The 19,486-nt window shown below is 37.5% G+C and overlaps 1 protein-coding gene across 1 annotated transcript in view; it reads left to right on the top strand.

The window, feature by feature from the left end:
- Nurf-38 (Inorganic pyrophosphatase Nurf-38) overlaps nt 1-19,486 on the top strand; it is a 126,368-nt gene that overhangs the window by 17,944 nt on the left and 88,938 nt on the right. The window contains exon 3 of the mRNA XM_090377315.1: nt 7,593-7,701. Within this exon, the coding sequence (XP_090233441.1) occupies nt 7,593-7,701 (109 nt within the window). The remainder of the gene's footprint in view (nt 1-7,592; nt 7,702-19,486) is intronic.

The raw sequence follows: 19,486 nt of genomic DNA, 5'->3' as shown, positions 1-19,486 counted from the left end.
CCTAACTAATCTTACTGTTGTTCTCTACACCCGTTTCAACAGATTCACATTGTTCTAAAATGAAGCTTCCAAACCTGTATGCAGTACTCAAAACTTGGCCTAACTATTGCCTTGTACAATAGAATAATCGACTGCTTGTCTCTGCTGACAAAATTCCTGTATGTCATAGACAGAACCCCATAGCTGTCGTAGCAGCCTGCGTGAACTGCTCAGATTGCACAATTACCCTTAAATCTTTTTCATTCTCCACTATCTTAAGTAGTATGTTATTCTGGGATTATGGCTACCCAAATGCAGTAATCTTTATTTATAAAACTTCAACAATCGCTTCTCAGCTCATCTGCCTAATTTTTCTAGGAACTGTTGCAGTAACTCACACTGATTCCTGTCGTCAACCAACTTATTTCTGATACCAATTTCTAACCTATTTCTAAGTTTAAGATGATACCAACCTTCGTATCATCTGCAAACTTAGACTTTAAGCTAGATATGTTTACATCAATATCATTAATAACTGTTGAAAACAGTAAACGATCCATATTGAAAACGGAACCCTGAGTCACTACACTAACAACGTTAGTATAAAAGGAGCAGTGCTGAATAATAACCACCCACTGTCTTCTGCCACTTAACTATTCCTTTAACAATATCAATAACTTGTCCCTAATGCTACACTGCTCCAAGATGTAGAAAAATATTTCCTATTAGGGCCAAGAGAACAGTAAATTGCATTTAATTTTTGGTCATTTTGTCTCTTTTGCTGGACGGAAACCTTGAGTTGCCAGGATAGAAAAACCTTGTTATCCTCGCTTGAGACCTGAAAAAGCCTTGCTATCCTCACCCCATTGTGTGGGGAGGACTGTGATTATAACCATAGTGCTACCCCAAAGAGCTATCCCAAAGTGCCAACTGCTTTACTGAAATCTAAGTATATAATTTAAAATTACTTTTTGCAATCAATTTTTTTACTGCACCATACTAGCTAATCAGATTGGTTAGCTAATATTTCCCTGGGAAATAATGGAGTAAAGGATCACTCATTTCACCTTCTGAATAGGAGAAACATTTGCACTTATCCAATATGTAAAGATCCGTTAAATCCAAATATGCTCATAAATATGGCCAAAGGTTTCTTACCTGTTTTCCTGCTTCTTTTAATATAATTGGATAGATTCGGTAGACCAAATGGCTTATTTATTTTTAGCTTCAACAATTTCTCTTCCACTTTCTTCTCAGTTAACACAAAACCATTTAGCTCTCAAACATAACTTGGCATGCTGCTTTTAAAATAGTGGTTGGAAATTGTCTTAAGATCACTGTAATTAATTTTAGGAAAGTAAATTATCTTTCTTTACCCTTGATAGTAGTGATATCTCTAAGTAAATTTCGCACCAATACACTATGATTACTTTCACCTATAGGTTCTTGCATATTCTTAATGCATGAAGTTTCACTGCTGTTAATCATATCAAGAAGATTACCACCTCCTGTTAACTCTGTAAAATGACTGTGTACACACAGTCATATCACTAAATCCAGAAAAGTTTTTCTGCTCTATGAGGAGCCAACCTACAAGTTCCAGCCAAACCGACTTAACATTACACAGATCACCCACGTCAACCGTGTGCACTATTAGATTCTATGCTCAAATTAACTAAGGACATAACCCCCTCGTGCCTTATCTGTCCTTTCTGTAAACATTGTCTGAGTGACTCCATGTTTCCAATATTCTTTGACTTCATCAATAACCCAAATTCATCAAGTTTAGTTACTACGAGGGGGGTTCAAAAAAGCTTTTTATTCATCCAGAAGTAGTTGTGATAGAAGGTTGAAATAAACACTATTGCACTTTGTCAATGCAGTCACCTTAAAAAATGACATATTATTACCGCCTCTCAATACACTTCCGCAAATCAAATTTGTAGAGTTCCTCTGATTGTCCTTCAAATCATGACTTGGCAGCAGAAATCACCTAATCATCATCAGCAGAAAAGTGTTTTCCACGAAGAAAGTCCTGCAGGCAGGGCAAGAAAGAGGAAGAAATCCGAGGATGCAAGGTCGGAGGAATAAGCAGTTTGTGGCAATATTTCAAATTCATATTTGTGGGCACACCTCACTGCAGCATGTGAGGAATGTGCAGAGGTATTGTGGAGTAGGCACAGACCTTTTGACAGCTTTCCTCGTCTTTTTTTCTTTTCTAGCAGCGCATTGCTTTAAGAGGATGTTGGAATAATACTTTTTAAGGTAATCTGATAGTATTACACCATGCTGATTCCAAAAACTGACAGGATCACCTTGCCAACACTTGGTTGCACCTTTACTTTTTTTTTTTTTTTGGTGGGGGTTGCATTCTTCTATTGTTTTGAAATTTGTGCAGTTTCGGGATGATAATAATGAATCCAAGTTTCAACCATGGTGACTAGCCGTGAAAAACTCTCCTCTTTCTTTTCCTGGTACATCAAAAACATTTCATGTGCACACTGTGCCCTTTCCTTTTTCTGATAAACCAAACTATTATTTTTTAGGCCGCCCGAATAATTAAATACATCTGCTGTGCATTATGTCCGTGCCTGTGTTCTTTGGTCGATTTGCCTGTTTAGCTAGACGAAAAACACTAGTTGCAGAGAAGAAAAACCTTGCTATCTACACCTGAGACTGACTTACTCAGGCACGGAGTGAAAAAAGCCCATTAAAGTTCCTCGTGTCATAAACGGGATTCGAACCCGGGCCTTTTTCATCCGGTGTGGGGGAGGACGGTGACGAAACCACTGTGTGCACAAACCTTCTGCTAAGTGTAAAGTGTATACGTGTCAAACGGCACCAGGGTTCCCCCCCCCATCTCCGCATAGTATACATTGTCATGTGAAACAACACTATTCAAGCCAGAGATTTAAAAGTGTATGGATATTGTACATGTGTACTTTCGTGTACCGTTGTTCATCTGGTCATTTAGCCGCTGAACCCCCTATTGAGGTCGAACGTTGCCCACACTTGGCCCCGTGGAAGCAGACGAGGCACACCGGTATTACAGTTATTTACTCTGGCAGGCCCTACCACCTAATTTCCTGAGATTTCAGTGGCTATAGCCTATGTTAAAAAAAAAAAAAAAAAAAAACCTTCTTCTGGTAAGGAGTCAGAAGTCTGGAAACCCGCCTAGCAGACACTTTAGAGCAGGAGATGAATAAGAAACATTTTTATTGGTTTTCCGCCCAGAAAACAAAAAATCGACCTCAGAACACGTAATTTACAGACAATACGTGTACACGGAACAATATGGCCTTAGTTGCTCATGCTCCTAAAAACCTGATTATAACAACGATTACTAATACTAATATGTAACTGCTGATGGATGATGTTCTCCACAGAACCTACGCTAATTTGGAGCTCTGTAACTAGTTATTTGACGCTAGTACGGTAATCTTCCATGATTAATGCCTGAATTCTTGCAACCCTGTCTTCTATTACAGTAGTTGCTGGGCGTCCTGAGGTTTCTTCTTCATGCGCTGAGGTTTTAATTGTTTAATATCAATTTGAAACAACACTGTAACCTGTGAAATCGTCTCCATAAACGGCGACAATTTCTTCGTGGATTCTTTTGAGTGTTTCCCTTGCAGAAAGAGTAACCGAATTACTGATCTGCGTTCCATTGTGACCATTATGACTGTATTCCATTCCGTTCCTCTTCATCCGGCGCTGAAAATAAAAAACAAAAAAGGAATTGGCAGATCTGTGTTTGCCAACAGATTTCAAGGTATCAAACCTCTAAGTGACGCATCTTCAGCGAAGCACTGTAGAACAATACCGGGAACGTAACAGTGCGCGTTATCCTACTGGAAATTACTGTCTTCTGGGACAGAAGACAGACACTGTAAAGGGATGTACCTTCATCGTGATCACCCACAATGGATATAGTAAAATGTAATATTAACTCATTTGCTCATTTCCATAAATTGGTTGCTTTCTGGCCGGAATGGATGTAGTAAAAATGTAATATTAAGGCCGCCTGAGAAGAAACTCATCGCTCCTGTCCATACATTGTATGTTTTCTGGCCGAATTGCTGTCCCCCCCCACAACTCTGGTTTTGCTGGATGAAAAACCAGAATTTCCGGGGGAACCTTTATATCCACGCTAGACACCGACTATTTCAGCCACGGAATAAAAAACACCCATAAAAAATTCCTCGTGTCACTTACGGGATTCGAACCTGGGCCTTTTAAGGATGGTGAGAATAACCACTGCGCTTCGTGCACAGACTGAAACGGTATAATTGTAAAATATAGAAAACTGTGCATCCAGGCTATTCTATTCCATTCCTCTTCACCCGGCGCTAAAAAAAAAAAAAAAAAAAAAAAAAAAAGGAGTTGTCAGATCGAAGCAAAAATCTGTGTTTGCCAACAGATTTCAAGGTATCAAACAAAAAAAAATTATTCTTTCACTCTAAAACCTGCGGCCCAAGGTACCCACTTGATATATCCATCCCTATTCCGCTAATGAAAAGTGATATGCATGGGTCAAACAGTTAGCTGATCAATGCATAGTCTACCGAACAATCTACCAATTCTATATTCAATTGTGGCCACCATGACAGCACAATTTGTCTGCATTTAAATTAATTAGTTTTCCAACAAATACTGAAGGATAATGTGCAAATGCAGGATTACAACCATTTAAGTATTCCACCATGTTGCGGATCCATCTCTGTCGTGAACTACAGCTGGAAAACAATATTCCTGTCGATTTTCATAGTAGAACATATGGACATGTGTTGTGTCTTATGCATGGTGGCAGCTAAACGTTAGCTCAACTCCTCTGCCATGGTACACCGTGATGAACATAGAGCTCTGTAAAATGGCCAGATACGAGTATGGTGTTATGTCTGCGAAGTGTGTGTGTGTGTGTGCCTTGTTCTGTTGTATTGTAATAGAGGAGCATCTCAAAATATCAAACGCCAAGTTGTAGACAGCTTGGTGTGTCACAAAGTCTCATCATCAGGCTGTGGAAATGGTTCCAAGCCACGTGGGCTGTTCATTGACTTCCGGGTCAGGATCGCAACCCGTCGACAATGCCAAGGAAAATCGCTATTTCTCCATTTTGTTGCTCATCTAAATTGCGCTTAATGGCTACCTTACCATCGCGGGTAGGGTAGCATAGTTGTTATAAGCATCAACCTCCCACACTTGTCAGTGTGGTTTAGTCAGTTCCAGGAGAGAGTTGCGTGGTTTTCTCCCGAAACTCGTGGTTTTCATCCAGCAAACTGACTGAAGAATGCACGCATTTTCAATACAGTAACTGATGCCTCATAGACTTAGTTACTCTACTGCCTAACTCGCACATAACCTAACCTGAATGCTGCCTATCACTTTGTCCGTTTTGATACAGCTACAGAGACAAAGCATTTCCAAATCGAAATTGTCTGTATAGATGCGGTCTTTATTTAAGAAAATGGATGGTGTTGGGTTCCATTGGAACCCAGCATCCAAGGGCCAGAAGAATGAGGACCCTTGATATTGTAATTTAACTCACGAATAATGCAGTATTTTACACTAGAGTGCAGGTACAGCTTACAGTCGGATTTTTGCCATTACAGTGTGGCATGAATCCGAAACAACTCTGTATATGTAGTTAGCTCAGATGTGAATTACTAGTCTGACATTAGTCTCTGTAATCGCATACACTTTCACATCATTGGGAACGGTACTCCGACCACACATTGGAATAAAGATGACGCCCTTTCCCTTCTGATTGGCGCCTCCGTAGCCAGGTGGGCAGGAGCAACAGTGCGTAGCACACGCTTCTTGATTATTGAGGTTCGAGCCCGTGACCCCCAAATACGGAAAGATCAGGGAATGACCACCCCGTATCCCCCGGAGCAATACGGCCTTACTTGCTAATGCTCCTAAAAACCAAATTACAGCCCTTCTGATTGATGACAACGCTTATCCCATAGGGCACAACTAGTTTAACAGTATGTTGGAAGATTAGGATATCATCCATATGGATGGTTTTTTGCTCCCTCTCCTTCCACTTGAATTTCATAAAGAACATCTGAGAAGCCCCTAGAAAAATGTGTTACTTTTCCGAAATGTGCAGTGACATTTAATCCTTCGTGATGCTGTAGTGGTTATAATCACACTCCTCTCCTCACCAGGTAGAAAATGCCTAGGTTCGAATCTCGTCAATGACGCGAGGAACATTTATGGGGGGTTTTCACTACGTGGCTGAGGTGGCAGGTGAGGATACGAAGGTTTTACCCCTGAAACTCGAGTTATTCGTGCAGCGAAACAGACCAGATAACACACAAAAAAAAAAAAAAAAAAAAAAATTATGGACATTATACATGGATGCATGAAAAAAGTTCTTTTCGGATAACCCTAATATGACTTCTTTTTTTTTTTTTGTCCATTACATATAATCATCTTACACAAAAGCTGAATCTGCAACAACCCATTGATACCTAGATTTCATCAATACATCGCTGGTGTAAACATTTTTGGCAGTTCCCGGCAACCGTGCACCTTACTATGGTCAGTGTGTAAGTGCCTTACAGAAACATTGACATAGTGACCTAAGCAACTACGTCACTACAATTTTTACTGTTATCAAGCATGGGACATGCTTTTGGCACATTATAGCCCTAGTTGCTGATGCACCATTAAAACCCGACCAACCAACCAGCTTTACAGAACGGTGGCAAAAAGTGTTCTTAAAAGCGTACAGTACTTTGCTTCTGATGTACTGTGTTCCAATAAAGCTCAAATTACTGTTCGCTGGTCCTTGTTCGATTTCGACATATGTTACAAGGAACTTAGCTTCAACTACATCACGCAGGAAGTACACTAGTAGACCTATTTTTTCAAACATTGTACATGCTATGATCGTCTAATTGTTTTGAACGGCGTAGTTTCATCTATTTCTGAAACTAATGGAAACAGAAATGATATGTACTTTCAACCTGAAGTATCCACTGAACTACAATTTTTAACACAAAGCAACGTTAACAATTTGCTGAGGGATGATTTTTCCAAAAGGTCATTCAAGGATTTTGGGTCCAGACTTTGGGAGAAGGCTTACTTTCTCCATTGACATTTTACTGGTACAGAATTGTCAGTTGTGTAGCTCCCCTCCATATCGTTATGCACTAATATCAGTTCCTTTGGCCTCCAGTCAGCAATATTCAATGAGGGCTACAGGCAAGAGCTATTTCGTCTATTGAAATGAATAAACAGCTTATCCGCAAGTTGTTACATTTCAAACTAATTTTTTATATAACAAATCCCACATATACTGATAATGCGAATGATTTTTTTTTTAAAAATGGCAAAGGACGGATGTGTTTTTGCTCAGTAACACCCTCTGTTGTGCTTTTACTATTTGGTTTATAAGAAGAGGAAACAATTGCGAAGTTCCGAAATTAAAATGCCCCAGTATTTAATTTTATTTCTAAGAGAGGGCGCTCGTGTTTAAAGCAAAGTAATAATGGATAATGCATACCGGTCTGCGACACGTGTTATTGAGGGCTATTCAGATCAGTCAAAGAACTAGCATTTTATCTGCGAAAACCAAGACTAATTTTTCTCTTTCTTGTGTTCAGGTTGTGACGTGCACTACTCCTGTTGCTCCGCTTATTCAAAAGGGAAATATGTCATACTCTATAATTGAAAAGGGAACTCCATATACGGCAGACTACAGGATATATTTCAGTAAGTCGGCTTCCCCTAATTCATTTAAATTTTAAAAAATATATATATTTGTCTTGCGCTATCTTATTACAATCATTTTACTTTAGAAGACTGAAAAGGTATATTATGTGTTTGCGTATTAACACTATAATATCAAATTATTTCAGCTTCCTTTCGCTAATTTGCTCATGAAGTCGTTATTGCTTTGTGTGCATCAGTGAACCCACGCATCATTTCACTGTCGGTGGGATTTAATTTTAAGGCGGAAGATAATCACAGTTTTGTAGAAGTGCAAATGAGTTTTGTTTTATTCACTATTTTATTCTGCTAGTAAACCATACGGAATAGGTAAAACATCAATCAGGCACCCACAATTTTTCTTCGGGTGATGTGGATGGGGGATGTTGAGTTGACCTTGGAACAGAGCGGCTGCTTTGACCTAAAGACAATTTCTTTTGACAGTTTCTGGGGAAGGGCACCAACTCTTTTTTTTTTAACTTTCTATGGGATCTAACATAGGATTGTGAATGGAGGATACTTGTAATTTATCGGTTTTGTTTTTATTCAGATGCTAAACGAGAGAGAATAAATAAAGATCTCCCCCCCCGGTTGGAGTCAGTGAGGGAAGCAGATGAATCTCAGAACCCCCGTTTCCCCCGGATATAAACATATTTGATAGCTTCCCCAAATCTACGTTAGGGTGGTCACAGCTGTTGTTTGTGACAACCCTAATTATTATTATTAGCCATATGGCTAATAATTAGGGTTGTCAAAAACAACAGCTGTGACCACCCCAACGTAGATTTGGGGAAGCTATCATTTGGGGAAAAGGGGGTCCTGAGATTCATCTGCTTCCCTCACTGACTCCAACTTGGGGGGGGAGATCTTTATTTATTCTCTATGTAGGATAAATTATGGATAAAAAGTAAAAACCAAGCAAATTAGAATTTCATAAAAGGAAGAGTGTCGTTTTATGCAGTTTGTTGTTGCCATTTGTTCAATGAAAGATTTTGTTATCAATCTGCTTAAAAAAACACATGCACTGATTACTCCTTCCCTGCACAGAAACAATACCTCCTGACATCATCCAGCTATACTCGTGTGGCCGATCATATATATATATATTATCGTCCCCAATAATTAAATATGCAAAAGTTTTGCTGTAATAGTGATGCTTTCATATTTTTATACATTAATGTCTATTATCAGTAACCGACTTTTTTTTCTTTTGTATATGAACTGTACGATTAGATGCCATAATCGGACCTTAAAATCATCATCCCCCCTCCACCGTTGTATAAATTTTAAAATCTACCTCCTTGATTCATATTTTGACAATTGTTTGAAAGTAAACTTAATTAACTTTCATCAAATAATAATGTCAATAAAATTTTCAAAGGCCTAAGAAAACTTACCATGTATTACTTCAACAAGCTGAAAACTAACTACTGTGGAAATGAGTTTATTACCAATTCATATTTTAATAAAAATATGAATCTTAAAATGAGATATTTTACTTAAATCTTATGTTAATGCTTAAAACTAGGGTATCACTGACCACAATACATTATATTTTGTAGGTTTTTCTGTTCAGAGTTCAACTATTTCCTCCTGCCTATTTTTTTTTTATATATATATATATATATACACACACACACATATAATCAAGGCTAAAAATATTTACATATAAGCAGTTACTTCAGGACTGATCCATGACTTTTGGCCACTCATGTACAAATAGAGATATGCTACCCTGCTTTAAAGAAGATAACCCCAGGGGTTCACATCTGGTGAGTATGGGCTTTGCACACCCAGGGTCCTGAGCTGGATATCATCATTCTTCTCTTTCTTGGTGATTCCCTTTTACTTCTGACTCTTGTTCTCCCCCCACCTCTCTCTCAGGGTAATTCAGAAAATTTTTTTTTGGCTGGTGCGGCATAAGCCTCGGGTTTCCTTGCACCATTATGGCTAATAATAACATATCTAGGCCTATATGCAGTGATATAGTAAAGGTGCCTGAACAATTTCATGAATAACACAGAAAATAAAATGTCTTAAAAATATCATGTAATTGGATTGAAATGCAATATAAAGGCTTAAAGGTAAGAGAATTTACTTTTCCCCTTCCCTAATGGGGTCCCACTGGATTAATATTGCAGTGGAAGATTTAATTTCCTGCTGTGCCACTGCTTATATTCTTATAATATAATTAAAGAGGTGTCAGCAACCAGCCTATACCAATTATTGGGATGTCAAATCACATTATATTCCACTGATCTTTGAGCAACATTTTTTGTACATGAGCACCCACTTTTCTTTTTAAATGTATAGTTGTCTTCTAATTTAGTGAATGACAGTGCTACTATGCATTGTTAATAAGCAGTTATGATGATGCAGATTATGCAAACAAGGACCAGTTTATGATAACTATTCTGAAAAAGATGTGTAAACAATGTCAAATTTTAAGAGGATATTACATAGAGTTCTACTATTAAGTAAGATTTAAAATGAAGTTTTAGAGCTACTACCAAAACCAAAAACCTAGTTCATATTGAAATTTAAAACATAGCTGGTTTTATTTAGTTGTTGGGGTTGTTTAGGGTCTAATTGCTTGTTTGTTATTTGGTTTTTAGGAGCATTAGCAACTAAGGCCATATTGCTCCGGGATATGCGGTGGTCATTCCCTGACCTTTCCGCATCCTCCGTATTTGGTGGTGACGGGCTCGAACCCCGGTCTAATCAAGAAGCGTGTGCTACGCACTGCTGCCCCTTCCCACCTGGCTACGGAGGCGCCTGGGTCTAATTGCACCAGTTGTCCTTTGCATACTAATAAACTAATTAAAATACTTCATGTGGAAAAGCATCATTTTAAATCTTACTTAAAGAATATCAAGTAATGATTTGAAATGAAGAGAACTGATTGTTTCAAATTGAAATCATTCATATTTTCATGCTTTTCGTATATTAAGAATGATGCTAAGGCTTTTGTAATTACTAATACCTATACACAATGTGTTGAAACTTGTGTAGAAGAGTACAGAAGTAGCAACTGAACATCTATGAGACAGAGTGCAGATACTTTCCATGGGTACTCTTCTTCAGAATTAACATCTGTAATCCCACCACTCTATTCCAAAGTTTGGAGCCAGCCATTCACTGGCTGGCTCCAAACTCACAGGACAAACTTTCTCACTTTTACTTGTGCTCTTTAGAACAAAATTCCTTTACATGCATTTTCCAAAAATTCAACATAGAAAAATTGTCTAAATGTCAACAAATATCTTTCTGTCTTCTCAACTTTTAACCCATAAAAAAAGGTAAAGTGCAGCCATTATCAACCCACTGCAGGATGGAAGCCTCAACAATTCATGCTGAAGGAAATGGACCATAATCTGCCACGCTGGTCCAGTGCGGGTTGGCAGATCAACCGTATTCAGCAGTCAGGGGCTTGAACCCCGGTCTACTCAAAGAGCGTGTGCTACTGCAGTCCCGCTCCTGACCACTCGGCTACGGCAAAAAAAACCCCAACCTTCAAGGGTTTTGCTGCTGAATTTACAAATTTATCACAATGAGTTTGTACTTTGTTATTAAATAAAGTTTTTTGATTTTTGTTTAAACAGCCAAATTCAAAGTGAGTCAGCAGCTTGTAAGGACTTTGGGTTCTTAGAAGCTCACAATATTTATTCTGTTTCTCAGATTTGACAGTATAGACCAGTGGTTTTCAACCGGGGTGCCGCAACAACATTCCAGGGGTGCCATGTAATTTTGGTTCAAGTTACTTAAACTTTTTTTTTGAAATTTATATATTTATTTCATTATAAAAAGGTGTACGGTATCCATTGCACCATATCTTTTTAATTTTGTGGTGATCTATAATTGATGTTTATTTAGTATCTCTATAAAAAAAAAAAAAGTATAAGTGCAGCCATTATCAGCCCACTGCAGGATGGAAGCCTCCTCAACAATTCATGCTGAGGGAAATGGATCATAATCTGCCACGCTGGTCCAGTGCGGGTTGGCAGATCGACCGTATTCAGTAGTCAGGGGCTTGAACCCCGGTCTACTCAAAGAGCATGTGCTACTGCACTCCTGCTCTGACCACTCGGCTACGGAGTATATATAATTTGTATTATGAATTGTAAGTTTGTTTATAATTATATTATTATAATAACTATCATATAAAATATTTTTTTTAATATCACACAGAGAATCAGATTATTAAAATATCAAAACCCACTGTGTTAGGAATTTCTTTTGGCCTAGGGAAGCCGTGAAAAAAATTGCTGGGACACTAAGAGTGCCGTGAACTGAGAAAGTTTGGGAACCTCTGGTATAGATGCTTAATTATACTTCATCTACTGAAAAAAAGGTACTGATTGTAAACTAAACAGTTTTACTCTATTCAGAGTTTTATTTTTCATTTAGTTAAGCTGCTAGTTTCAATATCAATTAAACAAAGCTGCGAGGTTGATTGATTTGTTTCTTACTGTCTACTTTTTTTGGCATCCAGATTGTATTTTCAAAATTGGTTACCTCATTTTTAACACAACTATTTTATATAACAAGTAGGCTGCTTTGGACTTCAGATCCAGGTTCATTTTAAAGTTTTCAGAGATTGAAACCATTGGAAATGGCATACCATATGAACTGGTTGATTGATCATGACCAACATTTGTCTATGCACCAAAAAAACACCATAGTTGGCCACCCAGTGGTGACAATTAACAACTATGTTACTTTTTCTAGTAACAGGATAAAAAAAAAAAGTTAATTTGATGCCTAATCTTGAACTATAACGTGACTTAAAAGGCCAAAGATTCCAGTTGCCATTATACAAATTTACTCTGGATTTTACCAAGGCAAACTACTAATTTTCCTAATTTGCCCTAGATAGTGCTGAATGAAACTCCAATTCATTAATTTTGAGCTCTTAACCTTTCAAAGAGCTTAAACTGAATGCCTAGTAAATGCAAAAATATATTAATAATAGAAAGACATGCATCCTTTTGCCATACAAATCTTATAAAACCAAAAGTCTTCTTTGGGGTAGAAAAAAATTTTATCCAATGATGACATTCATCTCTCATACGTTAACCTTCACACTGCTTTTATTCAGTCACTGTAAATAAATATCCCTACTCAGAAGTTTCTATCAGTTTAGAGAATCCCCATGAAAGCAACAAGGTCCAAACCAACACTAGTCCCTTTACTAACCCAACTCCATTTAATCGAAAGGCACTTCCCATTCAACACACTGTTCTTTGTCAATGGTTTGAATATAAACCCGGTCTTAATAGCCCAAAACAAAGTTCTCCTGTCACAAGCAGCTAAACTCATACGAATGAATCTCCACCAAACTAAACATAACCACAATATTACATCCTTCCTCTCCTTTCACGCTGACTTTACAGGCTAGATGGCTAGGGGGAGCACATGCCTTCCACTCATCAGGTAACTCTGGTCTTTATGTATTCTTGAATAGCAGTTCTCACGCACTAGCCAATCTCAAGAATTTAGTGATAGCCAAGTCACCCCAGTTATGTGTATTTAATTGTAACTATATGTGTGAATAATTTTGTCTTTCCTATTAATTGTATTCTATTCTAAACATATCTGTCTTTATGCTTTACTGTAAGCCCCTATAGCTGTTGCATTAGTTGTCCTGGGGCAAGCTCAGCATTGTCAGCATGTTTTCTGTACAATATAGATGGTACATCTCTACACAGTCACACTGGTTCCGCACTTTGTCCAGAATGTCTCTTGGACAAACCTGCAACCACTGGCTTGTCTGGAGCTGTTGCCTTTCTGTATTGTAGGAACTCATAATCGAGAGCTAATCTTCTCCTGGCATTATAACCCAGGGTGGGTCTTAGCCTTCTCAATGATGTTCCACCAGAAAGCCCTCCCAGAAGTCAAACTTCTCCACCTTTTTATTCTCATGGTCTTTACGTCATCCATCCATCTTTTCTGTGTCTTCCTCTTGCCCTCCTACCAATAGGTTTCCATTTCATTATCCTCTTAGTTGTTCTGCTGTCATCCATTCTCATAACATGTCCCAACCAGGCAAGTCTCTGGCTCTTCAAAAATCTGACGATGTCTGCACCCTGAATAAGATTGTCAAGTTCATGATTCATTCTGATCCTCCAGGATCCATCAACGTCTTGTACAGGCCCAAAGACTTTTTGCAAAATTTTACACTCTAACACTCTCAACAACCGCTCATCTTTACTCATTAATGTCGAAGCTTCACAGCCGTATGTTACAACTGATCTAATGAGACTTTTGTATATTCTTAATTTTAAATGTCTGTTCAATACTCTGGACTTCATTAGTTTTTCATGTGCATAGAAGCATCTGTTTCCACTCGGGATATGGAACTTAATTTCATTAGTAATAATTGGACTGGTTTATCTGCAAATCTAGATAGGCAAAATTTTGAACATGCTAAAACGAGAAGCTGTTGGTTCTTACATTTTCCATGTTATCTGCCATTCTCCGGACTCCCATATATTTTGTATTTGCTTCATTTATCCTAGGTCCTCTTCTTTGTGCTTCACTATCCAGCCTGGCCACTGTTTCCTTCAGTGCTCCTTTAGTCCTACTGATAATAGCGACATCATCAGCATATGCACAAACCTGCACTGTCTTTGTGCCTATGTGTCCAGTCACTTCTACTTTTCTGACAGCCACCTCTAAAACTAAGTTAAATAACACAGTAGAGAGTGCATCACCCCGTGTAACACCAGCATTAATGTCAAAGGGGGTCATCAACTCATTGTCAATTCTCACCACTGCTTTAGAGCCAGCCAGAGTTGCTTTAATGAGCCTAACAATCTTTACAGGTATGCCCAGGAGAAGGAGATCACTTATCATTTCCTCCTTATTTCGAGGCCTGGTCTGTTTCCATAAGGGCTGTCCAGTTTCATTCGTCAAGTTATACGTAATGGTTAGATTTTTATAGGGCAAGGTTGTCAGCCCTGTGCCCAATCCAGAGGACCAGGGTATCTCTTTTCGTCTGTCTCTTCACCTTCGACCTGTTTGGCTTGGGAGGCCTTACCAGCAGCTAAGCTACCACTGACATAGCTCTCAGGATCATTAGAGTGCACAAGCCCCACCACTACGTCAAGGTCATACCATTAGTGGGGGACCAAGAATTAATAAACTGAATTTATTTCTTTATAAGGTTGTACACCTTGCCATCTGATTACAATCTAATCAGAAAGTCAGATTAGTTCAAATGTGACAAAACACATGGTGCAAGAAAGCCACAGGCTTTCTTGCACCATGCGGCCATTACTAATACTAAAGCACACACCACCATTGAGTCTGAAGAAAGTGTCCATTTTGCAGAGGTCAGTGTAGCTAATTTCAATAATTTGAAAATTAAATTTCATTGTAACAAGTTGCTTACTCAGATTTTATTTTTTGATTATCATTGTATGTATTTTAGTTACTTTTAATAAATAACAACTTTTAGTGAAACTGAATATAAATGGCTTTGTTCAGAGCATTTCATTTTCATTATGGATATATAGATAGTTTATCTCTATTCATCATTTTTGCTCGCATAGAATTGTTTTAATGTAATAAGATATGTCCCCCTTTAATGGATCAAAATGTTGCCATTTTTAAATTTCTGCACACAGCCCTGCTATAATCTGCAAGAAATTTCATTTCTTTAAAAAATTAGCACATATTTAATGTAATGCTTAGGAAAATTGAGCAGTATTCCAAGGGAAAATCTGCATATACAAACAAATGTCATACATAGCTACTTAAATGGCCACCATATCTCATTGTTGAGTGAAAATGTGTCGGAACATGAAAAAAAAAAAACTGTCATCTTTCAGTCAAAAAGCCGGACACCACTGTCATTAAAGTAGTTATGCAAGTAATATCAAGTATCAGCATTTTTATGAATATCAAATGCACAAGGGTATCTGGCATTCACACTAACATTTAACAAAACTAAAATGTTATTGTGTAAATAGGGTATATGATACAAATCTGAAACCACTTCCAAGTGGTTGCATATTTGTATCATGTACCCTAATTCAAATTTTTGTTCACCTACTGGAAAATGCGTATGCTGCAGAACATGGCAGCATAGCTCTAAAACTATAATAATGGAGAAATTTTTCCAACAAGGTTCCATCCTTTTGGTTTTGTTGTTGATCATGGCTTCTGTGTGAGCCATAGCTTATGTTCTCACCCCTAGATGGCAACATAACATGTTATACAATATTGGGCTTAATATGTTAAGCTCAGAGCTGGCATGTTCTATGGATTTCCCTATTTAGCATAAAACTTCCTTGAATCAGCTCCACTGTGACCTCATTGACTTTTCTTTGGCCACCACTTCTGCAGGGATAATTGGAAAAACATGGGTCCTTTATGAATTTTCCATACCAATGCAGAATTGTAGGTCTACTTGGTGGCTTCTTTTTAAACTGTTTGAAATTTATGCCTAACAGCAGTGACAGACTGCAGCTTGTTGAATCAAAGAATACATTGCACCTTCTCAGGGTTGGTAAATTCTGCTACAATTATAGTTCTTCAATTATGCTACCATCTAATGCAGAGTGCCCATTTCAGTTTGCTGAATTAAAACTTGAAGATGGATATCCTTTATCACCTAGAAATGGTATCAGATGTGTCATGTGCCCTATTTACACAATCTAAGTTTGTAAAAGAGGTTTGTGAATGTAGAAAATTCTCATTGGCTACTGGTCAAGATTATATGTAATCCATTGGTAGAGTTTTTTTTTTTTTTTTTAATTCTGGAAACAGCATCTCAGTTTGGCAATTTTATAGCCTTGCTAAGTCATATGCAGCAGTAGAATTGTATCGGACAGTCCAATAAGTTTGTAAACATTCCTTATCAGCAGTGGTGACAGTGTTAACAATGTATTGTGCCACAACCTTGACCATCATTGAAAATGCCATTTACAAATGAAAATGCATATGCCTGTCAATTACTTTTGACAGTGTCCCATCTAGGGAGGTTGAAGATACCAAAAGGACACCTATTAAAGTGTTTCTGTCCATATTAGGGACTGTTTAAGAGAGATTTTCTGACATGTCATTTCTAATACTCCTGGCTGGGATCCAAGTGTAAGTGTTTGCAACAAAAGGTGTCCATATACAATAATAAATCAATATTATGATTTATTATTGTATATTCAGTGTCCTATATATCTACAAACAATCCTTATTTGCAGGAAAACTAAGGTGTGCTGAAACCTTTAGCCTTTATGGACGCTTCTGTATCCATAGGACACCCTCTGATATTTTCTGCCATTCAGCATCCAACATGGCAACCAGTTCAACTCTGTTTTTAGAGTAGCCTCTCTTTGCATGCACCTGATGATCCAATCCATCCCAGATGTTCTCTATAGGTTTGAGGTAAGGGATCTGAGCTGGCCAAGCCAACTTTGACATTTATGTCCCTAAACCAGTCTGCCACAATACAAGCAGTATGACAGAATATTGTTCTGCTGTACAGGTATGGGCCTCCCTCAATCTGCTGCCACAACATAAGTAACATGTCCAGGACATCTACACAGCCCTCAGCATTCATGTTTTTGTCTAAAAAAACTAAAGGTCCTAGACCAAACCATAAAAACCGACCATCACGACCTCTGCAAAACATCATTGTTTGGTCTGGCAGGTAGCTTTCTCTGGGCATCTGCCACACCAAAGTGTGACCATCAGACCAAGTACTATGACTCTTCACTCCAAAGCACAGCTTTCTATTAGTATATATCCAAGAAAGCAGGCCTTGCACCAAGTTAGACATCATCTGGCATTAGTTGGGATGATTAGTGGCTTGTGGATATTGTGTTGATCACATAAGTGTGATCAGCACAGTGGGTATAATTCACATTCCTTCATAATATGTGGAAAAGGTCCAAAATTACTTCCTAACTTTTTGTTGTGGACAAATTAATCACACTCAGGCATATATTTTATGTTTTCCTCAAGAAACTTGGGCTTTTTATCTAACAAAACAAGACCAGTGTTCTCCCCAGGACCTATGGAATGGATGCACCGCCTAGTGAATTTAACTGGCCACCTGGCTAAAATTTAAGTGATTCTCGTGGTACTGTATGGTACTCCTCACTGATCTCGATCAATATTAATTCAAACATACTATGCAAATGAATAATTTGTTAAATTATGCAATTAATTTTTGCTCTAGATCACTTAAGTCACATTTATAAATAACAGAAAATTTATAATATTGCGAAGTATTACACTTCCCCACCCTGCTACTTCATAATGCCACTCAGTTGGCAAAATTTTCTGGGGAGAACACTGAAGACCATATAATACAAACAGTTTATACCAATGCTTTAACTGCCTTGGCATGTATTCTCAAACAACTATGTCTACACAAACTGTATATCTCCTCTAATTCAAGAATTTAACTTGTTCTCCCAGCCCTGACGGTTTGGCTTATGCCTCTATTTTTCCTTCACCTTTAGTATTAACAATCATGATAATGTGAATTAGGCCTATAAAAAAGAACTGTATATATAAATCAAAAAAGTTATATTTTATATTAGTTAAAATTAATATAATGAAGTTAATAATTTTGGAAACTAATTTTCTCTCATTCATTCAGTATGAACTTTTACAACCTTCAAGTACCCTAGGGATCAGTTTTCCCTCCCTCAGTTGACAACCACTTTTCAAAAATTGTTATTGTCTATGTTTTGGACTGTTCATATATCATCCTTCTCACTCAGGTTTTTTTTTTTTTTTTTGCTGGTGCAGCATAAGCACCAGTCTTCCTTGCACCATATGGATAATTATAATAAGTAATTTTTTTTCTTCTTTGTTTCTTTTATGTCTGGATTTCAGAAACTTATTTTGTTCTTTACTTTCATCATAATCTTTGTTATCTGTTTTGTGGTAACTAAGAAATATTGAGGTTTCTGCCAGTTCCAGATATCTTCTGTAGTTCCCCTGCATTGTTCTATCCAGCCTGATTGTCATCTGACTAAAATAGTGTTTCAGATATTACCAAGAACATTTGTTTAAATAATTAGTTTACATTTAAGCAGCGAAGCAACAGGAGGGGAGGGTACATTTGTGCACTAAATATTCATTTTTTTTTTTTTTTTTTTTTTTTACACTATTATCATAAAATTATTACAACATCCTAACTATTAGTTTTATTACTATCCACTTTTAGGATACTGGCAGATAATAAAAGGAAACTGCATTTAATTTTGTAAGTTAAAATAGTAATTGATATTATGTATGTGTAATAATAAAAGATTATGCAGACTAATTTTTTTTATTAAAAAAGAACTCTGCACTCACAGTTTGAATTTCTGGCTGCATTTAAGAACTATTTGCAAAAGTCTAAATGTGATATTGAATTACTTGCATTTCGTTAATTATATATCTCAAAGTGCATAAAATGATTATTTTACATGTTTTAAGTAGTTCCTAATGCGCAGTGCTATTGTATGCTAAACAAAAACCAACATTTGTTGTCAAGGCCCCGACTATAGGAAGGAAAACTGACAGTTTCCCCACAGCCTGTGTGGCTGTAGAGGGTTGGGGAGGGAGGGAGGGATTGATATGCAAAATTCTTCATTGTAGGCAAACTTTAAATTTTTCTAGATTGATACCTTGTTTCATAAGTGCAGTATCATTCTACACATTTAACATTGTTTTGCCTAGCTCTCTAGAAGCATTAATTGTTGCTATTCTTATCTGTTATGGGAAGTTCCTGACTGTATGCTTCATAAGATAATAAAAATAATGTGATCAAGGCTAATGGAATTTGTTT

Source organism: Mastigoproctus giganteus, chromosome 7, assembly GCF_048544385.1.
Source record: "Mastigoproctus giganteus isolate SK-2022 chromosome 7, ASM4854438v1, whole genome shotgun sequence".
Classification (NCBI taxonomy): domain Eukaryota; kingdom Metazoa; phylum Arthropoda; class Arachnida; order Uropygi; family Thelyphonidae; genus Mastigoproctus; species Mastigoproctus giganteus.
This window is presented reverse-complemented; position numbering and strand designations above follow the sequence as displayed.